Source organism: Camellia sinensis, chromosome 1 (assembly GCF_055761805.1).
Source record: "Camellia sinensis isolate YWXY chromosome 1, ASM5576180v1, whole genome shotgun sequence".
Classification (NCBI taxonomy): Eukaryota; Viridiplantae; Streptophyta; class Magnoliopsida; order Ericales; family Theaceae; genus Camellia; species Camellia sinensis.
Window position 1 is genome coordinate 4,154,716 of NC_138961.1, and position 7,785 is coordinate 4,162,500.

Sequence of the window (7,785 nt, forward strand, 5' to 3'; positions counted from 1 at the left end):
GCGTCTTTAGACCAGACCAGCTTCAAGTCTCCTCCGGACCGGACTAGCTTCGGGGCTCTAGGACCGGACTAACTTCAAAGCCTTTTTACTCAGCCCTTCGTATTGTGGCCCATGACGGCTCATTACCCAGCTCGGCCTAATTTTCATATAAATTACCCTCTCAAAAAATAAAATAAAATAATGATGACCACAGAAATACATAGAAATTCAGTCTAAAGAATAAGCCTTCATTTTATTTTCCTTAAATAAAAATATCTATTTATATTATTATATAAAGAAAGGTTGGAGTTATTATTTCCAATTTTTTTTTATTTTGATTTTCCCCAAATTCATTAAGGCCTCGTTTGTTTAGCAAACTAGGTTAGTTGAATTTATTAGTATGGTAAGACTTATTAGTTTAGTGATATTTGATTAGAGATGTAATTGTATTTGTTTATAAGCTAATGTTGTGCTATTAATTAGTTAGAATTGCTTTTGTAAAATGTGACTTTATTGCTTATGAGGGGCAATAAGATTATTTGACCTCCAATCCTCCAGTATTCCAATATCATGAGATTGGTTTAGCAAATTCAAATCCTTTATGAGATTGCTAATTTTTTTTTTATAGGTTTTATAGTTCCATAAAACTATTAATCCTATAATAATTTTTGAAAACAATCATAATGTTTATGAATCATACCTCATTGTTAGTCTAATATCATTATTTATCTTTGAAAATATACGGGATCTAAATGTGTCATCTCTAATATTACTTCTTTAATAAGAGGTGGTGACACATCTGCATGATAATTTATTTTTAAAAAAAGTAAAATATTTTATGAATATGAAAAGATTAACCATTGAGAGATTTGAAAAAAAAAAAAAAAAACCTAAATATATAGGATATATAGGATCTAAACATTATGCTTGTTTTGAAAAATTATTATAGAATTAACAGTTGTATAGAACTATGAAATTTATAAAGAAAAGCAATACTAAAAACTCACAAATTTATATTTATAAAATTCACCCACAATGATGTGATATGAGAATTGAACCCACCATTATTGAATGTGTAATAAATTAAAAATTGATATATATCTTATTGAATAATGTTATATATACTAATTAGTGTACTAATTGATGATGTAACATAATTTAAGATATTTTTAATATTTATAATTTGTATAACTTACCTTTGTTTGGAATACGGATTAACTTTTTAACTATTTTAATTTGAAACTAAAAAGTTTTATTTATGATAAATTTTTTAATTTTTTTAACGTTTATAAGAAAAAAAAATAATTATAATTTAAATATAATATTTTATTTTATTAAAATAAAACTCATATTTTATTTTTTATGAATAAAATAGCCGCAGTCCAATCCAAACATTCGTGCCAAACCAACCCTTTGTACAACAACGCGAAGCAACGTCACCGTGCTCCGGAGGACCCAATAACCACTCTCCGAAGAAAACAATTGGGCTCAGTGTGTGTGTCTCTCTCTCTGTCGCTCTCTTCGTTTAAAGGGTTTCGAGGTCTCGAATCTCTTAAATTCGTTCGGCATTTTCCCTACAAATTCGCTCTCTCCGATCTACGTCAAATTCAATTCTAGGTTTTCATTCTCATTCCTAGATTGGTTCTGAAGATCTGCGACTTTTTCTCGATTTGGATTATAATTGGGACATTGGTTTGGATTCGAATGCGAAAGAAAATTTGTGTTCAGAATCTGAAGCTTGAGTTTGAGTTTGATTTTGTTCTCTTTTTTTTTTTTTTTTTCGGTTGAGAGGTTGATTTCTTTTGTGTATTAACAATGGATTTGGATTTCAATGGAGATGTGGCGTTTCTCGACGCCGAGTTGTTGCAGCTTCAGGAGGTGTCTCCTTCGGCCCTCAAAGCGAACCCTTACGTTGCCGAGAAGCTGTTTGATCAATGGCTTTCGCTCCCTGAGACTGCTTCGCTGGTAATTGTGATTTGAGTTATTGGAATTGCTTGTTAATAAGGAAGCATCATTGGAGAAATTGAATTACCATATGTTTTTTGTTACAATGTGTGTGTGTGTGTGTGTGTTTTCCCCTATGTATTGGGTTTTTGTGTTTGTCATTATTCCTAATGTATTGCAATTCCTAGGTGACCCAACTTAATTAGGATACAGGCTTAGTTTGGTTTGGTTTGGTTTGGTTTGGTTTATTCTGCTAGAATTTGTTCTGAATAGGTATTTGCTTAAGAAGCACGGACACTTTGTGTGTGTCCGTGCCAGGCACCGACACTCATCGTACACTTTTCCCAACACCTGGCACTTCTCCAAATGTGCTTAATTTTTTTTATTTAAATTTAGATGGACACTTGGAGGACACATGGGTCCATTGCTTAAACAGACATGGCCATTCATTAGACACACATAAACTAATTATAAGTTAGAATAAAATAACTTAGAATATGATGATAAAAGAAATATAATGTCAATTTATAGAAATTAATTAGTGTTATATTGCATTTATTTGTTATCTTAGGATACTATATTCTTATATATGACATATTATAAATATATAAAATTATAATGTCCATTCATTAGACACATATGAAACTAATTATAAGGTAGAATAAAATAACTTAGAATATGATGAGAAAACAAATATAATGTCAATTTATAGAAATTAATTAGTATTATATTGCATTTATTTATTGTCTTAGGAAGCTACATTCATATATATGACATATTATAAATATATAAAATTATAATTTCCAACATGCCATGTTTTGCATTTTTTTAAAATTGTCGTGTCGGTGTGTCTGTGTCATTTCACGTGTCTGTGTCTATGCTTCTTATATTCCTAGTGCTTTTTCCTTTAGTTTCAGAAGGTGCAAGGGAGAGTGTACAAGATTTCACTAGATAGCATGCACCTTGAAATGTCTCTTGTTAATGTTAAAAAGAAAAAGAAAAAAGTTGCAATTAATGATCATGTGAATTCATGAATTAGCATAGTTTCTACAAAAATGTCAATTCTAGTGACACCTGTCTATTAAGGAATTTGTGGCCTGTTATACTCATTTGGTATGTTGTGTATGTGTTTGATTGTCTTCACTCTTCATATGCCTTTTCTGATTAGAAGGTGTACGTAAACACTCTGAGCTCGCCATTGGTAAACTGAAACTTGTAATCTGTATGCTGTGATTTCACTTTTTGCAACAAGAGAGCTTTATGTTCTATATTGTCTCTTGCCTTCTTGCATTTCTTTCCCTTTTGCTTCTTTATGTGTGTGCGCGGCCAGTATAGAAGCAACCTATTCGAGAAGTTACTTTTTGTGAGTGCAGGTGAAAACATTGCTTAACAATGCAAAGGCAGGTGTTCCTTTGAATGTCCCAGGAAAATCTTCTAGTCCAAATGGTTCTTCAAGCAATTCAGTGCCCTCCATGTTTCCTGCTGGCAGTGCACCTCCACTCTCACCAAGAAGTTCATCTGGTTCTCCTCGTATTGTGAAACAGAGAGTGGGCCCATCTACTTTAGGTTCTCCACTAAAAATAGTGAGTGAGCCAGTAAAAGAATTGATACCTCAGGTTAGCAAGTCTTTGATGTTTTTTCTTCGTATCTGCTAGAAAAAATTTCTTCTAGTTTGTCACTTTTGAAGTTCATTTCTGTTTCTCTCTAAACTCTGAACACAATGGTATTTTATGTTATTGTTGTGACTGGAATACTTGCAATCCTTGCAGTTCTACTTTCAAAATGGTCATCCACCTCCAAATGATCTAAAAGAACAATGTCTGCTCAGAATCAATCAATTTTTCTATGGTCACTCGGATGGATTGCAAATCGATGGTGAGATATAATATCTTCGCCCGTCTGATATTCCTGAAACTTATTTGTTTCTTTTGTTTTTATATTTTTTGTGAATGCCACTGATATATTGTGTATTGATTTTATTTTATTTTGTTTTATTTTTCCATGCCAGAATTTAAACTAATTACAAAGGAAATCTGCAAGCTCCCCTCATTCTTCTCTACTGCTCTATTTAGAAAGATTGACGTTGATTGCACAGGGGTTATAACCAGGTATGCACCACCTTTTGTTTTTAGTTAAGATACTAGTTTCTCAATATGGTTTATTTTATATCGTTAATACGAGATTGTCAATGTGGGAAAAGAAAGCTGTAATGTTCATTTTACGAAGTCTTATTCACAAACAAATTGGAAGTTGAATGGTTCTTGGATGGCTATGAATAGGCCTTTGTGCAATAGATTTTAGTAGACTATGAGATTGAGGTGAACTTTGGATTTTGAGATCATAGATTTAGGGTTTCTTTTATTTTGCTTGGCCTTCCTTTTATTTTCTTTTGGTTACTTTGTTCGTAAAAGCCATCTGGCATAATGGTTCTTAGTAAGCCTATGTTACATGGCTTGGGCATATGTGTTTCGGTGCAAGTATGTGTTTTAAGTGTTGAGTTCATCAAATGCCAATTCCAAGGACTATTGAACACTGCTAAATTTGCACACAGACACACACACACACATATATATATATATAAATTTTCGATATTTTTTCCTTTTCTTTCTAGGTTACATTTGTGATTATCGAATTTGATTTCATTTTAATATCCATTACTTTGGGTATTGTTGGGGCAATACAGAATATTACTCATTTTCTATTTGAGGTTTGAGTATTGATTTGCTGAATGTTTTGATAAGTGGTGATATATTTAATGTTTTCATCAGTCGATAGATTGATTTTTCTTATTTTGTTTATGTTAATGTCTGCAGGGATACTTTTGTCGATTATTGGGTCAATGGCAACATGTTGACAAAGGATATAGCTACCCAAATATATTCAATTTTAAAACAGCCAGATCTCAAATACCTCACTCAGGTGGTTTTTATTTTGTATTTTTTATCCCTTCAAAACTTATGATGCATTTACTGTTATTTTATTTTTTTATTTTATGTTTTGATGTAGTTTTATACAAATTAAGTCTTGTCAGAGGTTATGATGCCATCAGAAAGTATCTTGTTGTCTACAGAGTTTTAGGTTTGGAGTATTGATTGACCATTTTTGTGAATATTTATTAACCTGACTGTAGGATGACTTTAAACCTGTGCTTCTTGAGCTTTTGGCTACTCATCCAGGGTTGGAGTTTTTACAAAGCACACCGGAATTTCAAGAGAGATATGGTATGTAGCCAAACCAGTTTGTAAGTTTTGATTGTGGCTTTACTTTGGTGTGATTTTGTTTGCTAATTTTCTTTACTAGAAATTGGTGGTGGACATAATGTTTGGTTCTTGATTCTTATGCATGATTGTATGTGAGATCTCCACGTTTTGAAATTTTAATTTTGTTTGTGTTTTAGAAACAGATTTGGTTGCATCTAGAGCGTCTGTTTTGTAAAATGAAAAAATTCAATATTCTACATTTAGAAAAGAAAAAAAAAAAAAAATCAATAGTACCCAATACTGCCAAAGACTAGGTCTGTACCCAATCTACCCCTTCCAAACTTCCACCAATGAGGACTAAACTGAGCATACTGTTTGTTTTTAAGTCCAGGGTATGTGCTACATGGAAGAAATTTTATTTTTTCTATTTTTTGGCAGCCTTGGAGAACGGGAAAAAAATTTCTTATCTGAAATATCTTTGCTCTGCCCCTCCGCCTCCTCTTCAATCTCTCCCTCTCCTATCTGTCCTCTTTCTATTTCTTTGTTTCATCATATATGGGAAAAAACAGAAAACATTTGCATATTTGTTTGCTCATTATGTTTTCAAGTAAATACTTGTAAAATCTAGGCTGGATCAGAGGGTAAGAGTGTAATTAACTTTTTTTGATTGAAGCACTCCAACCAGGAAACACTTGTAGATTATATTTCTGAAATTTTTGCTATTCCCAACTTGCATTGAACCCATCTGTATTCTTCTTTTGCTTTTGATACTGAATTTGTCTTGTGATGTGTATAGCCTTTGTATTCTTTTCCTTCCCAAATTTTGTTGGATTCCTTGGCTTTCTATTGTCATTTCAGTATGTTGCTGCCTTGAGCTGAGGGGGGAGTGTGAGCATGTTGTAGCCTTAATTTCTTTCAAGTTGAGAGTTGTTTGCATATTTTCCAGTTCCATTAAAGATGGCATATTCTTCTGATGCGGTTTTAACATTTAATTTATGTCAATTGGCCAGCTGAAACTGTAATATACAGAATACTTTACTACATGAATAGATCAGGTAATGGTCAGCTAACCCTCAGGGAGCTGAAACGTGGAAACTTAATTGCTGCAATGCAACATGCTGATGAAGAGGAGGACATCAACAAAGTTTTAAGGTAGATAGACTGAAAGTGGACATAATTCTTGGATGTGAGGAGTTTTGTTTACTTTATTTTCTTTTTTTGTTGGTCCTGTCTTATGAAATGCACACAAGAGTTGGTCAAATGCAATCTTTCTGAGACTCTTGGTGCTATTTCGTAGGATGGATGGCCTGGAAATGGGAAACTGTTCTCATATCAGCTAATCACGCAATTCCAGTTTTCTATTCCCCACAACAGTCTAAAGTCTAAACATATCCATCCAAGCTCGTCTCCCTTTTTTCCTCTAAATTTTGGTTTTTTAGAAAGGAAATTATTATACATTACTTTCATTCATTTAAGAATGCGTAGTTTTCATTTTAATATGTTCTTGTTTGGTATTACATTCTAGAAATTGTTCTTGCTTCTTATTTTCTTTTCTATTTCATATTTTTCTACAGGTACTTCTCTTATGAACACTTCTACGTGATATACTGCAAGTTTTGGGAGCTGGATACAGATCATGATTTCTTGATTGATAAAGAGAACCTTATCAGATATGGTAACCATGCACTTACGTACAGGATTGTTGATAGAATATTTTCCCAGGTTTGTGTCATCCAGATAATGGTTTCATGCTTGGATTTAAACAGCCTTTTTTGTGCAGAGATAAATTCTCTGTTGATCAATGCTTCATCTAGTTCTCCTCCAACTTCATTTTTATTGCTTCAATATCATCTCAGATACCAAGAAAGTTCACTAGTAAGGTGGAGGGCAAGATGGGATATGAAGATTTTGTTTACTTCATACTGTCAGAAGAGGATAAATCATCTGGGCCTAGTCTTGAGTATTGGTATGTCGACCTTTATATGTCAACATAAGGATGTTATAGTAATCTGGTATCACTGTTACTGTGGTAGTTTGATGAGTCATGTTCTCATGTTCTTACTGCTAAGTCCATGATTCTCGAGATAATTTTGAAGGAAGCATGATGTAGTATTAAAAAATCTAAATAACTAGCCTATTGCTATCCTTTGAATCTTTATACCTGGATAGAACCTTGCAGTTTTGGCATTATTCTAGTTACAAGTGTCATACATCTCTAAGGTTCTAATGTCTTACATCCTGGTGTGAATTTAAATTGAATCTTTCAATAGCTACAGACATGAGTTATGACATGACAATGAGAGATCAAAGATGTGATGTGTAGGACCAATATTACAGGAAATTAGGTTTGTACAAAATACTGTTTAAACAGCCTAATCAACCATGAACCCACTTGCCCTGAGTTGTCTGAGAGAGGTGGCACTACGGTTTGGGCAGTTTCAAGTGTTCTGCTTTCTGGTCGGTTGGAAAGGCAGTTTAGAATTTCTTGACCTGCTCCCAAACCGTATTGACTCACCTATACCATTATTAAACAAACAAGTATGTGTACACCCAGAGATTTAGAGAACACTTCTCTGTCGGCGCCTACACTTATCCCAACCAGGCAACCATCTTTAGGAATCTAAGACTACAGTCATATTTGATCACCTTCCCCATCGAAGCT

The 7,785-nt window shown here is 33.3% G+C and overlaps 1 protein-coding gene across 4 annotated transcripts in view; it reads left to right on the forward strand.

Moving 5' to 3' along the window:
- Positions 1 to 1,372: 1,372 nt before the first annotated feature.
- LOC114312715 (serine/threonine protein phosphatase 2A regulatory subunit B''beta) overlaps positions 1,373 to 7,785 on the forward strand; it is a 16,412-nt gene continuing 9,999 nt past the window's right edge. For all 4 annotated transcript variants that reach the window (XM_082871053.1, XM_028259000.2, XM_082871055.1 and 1 more), the window contains exons 1-9: positions 1,373 to 1,944; positions 3,297 to 3,539; positions 3,693 to 3,798; positions 3,932 to 4,031; positions 4,737 to 4,842; positions 5,054 to 5,144; positions 6,134 to 6,275; positions 6,698 to 6,845; positions 6,980 to 7,089. In XM_082871053.1, coding sequence (XP_082727179.1) covers positions 1,795 to 1,944; positions 3,297 to 3,539; positions 3,693 to 3,798; positions 3,932 to 4,031; positions 4,737 to 4,842; positions 5,054 to 5,144; positions 6,134 to 6,275; positions 6,698 to 6,845; positions 6,980 to 7,089 — 1,196 coding nt within the window. In that variant the 5' untranslated portion in view covers positions 1,373 to 1,794. The remainder of the gene's footprint in view (positions 1,945 to 3,296; positions 3,540 to 3,692; positions 3,799 to 3,931; positions 4,032 to 4,736; positions 4,843 to 5,053; positions 5,145 to 6,133; positions 6,276 to 6,697; positions 6,846 to 6,979; positions 7,090 to 7,785) is intronic.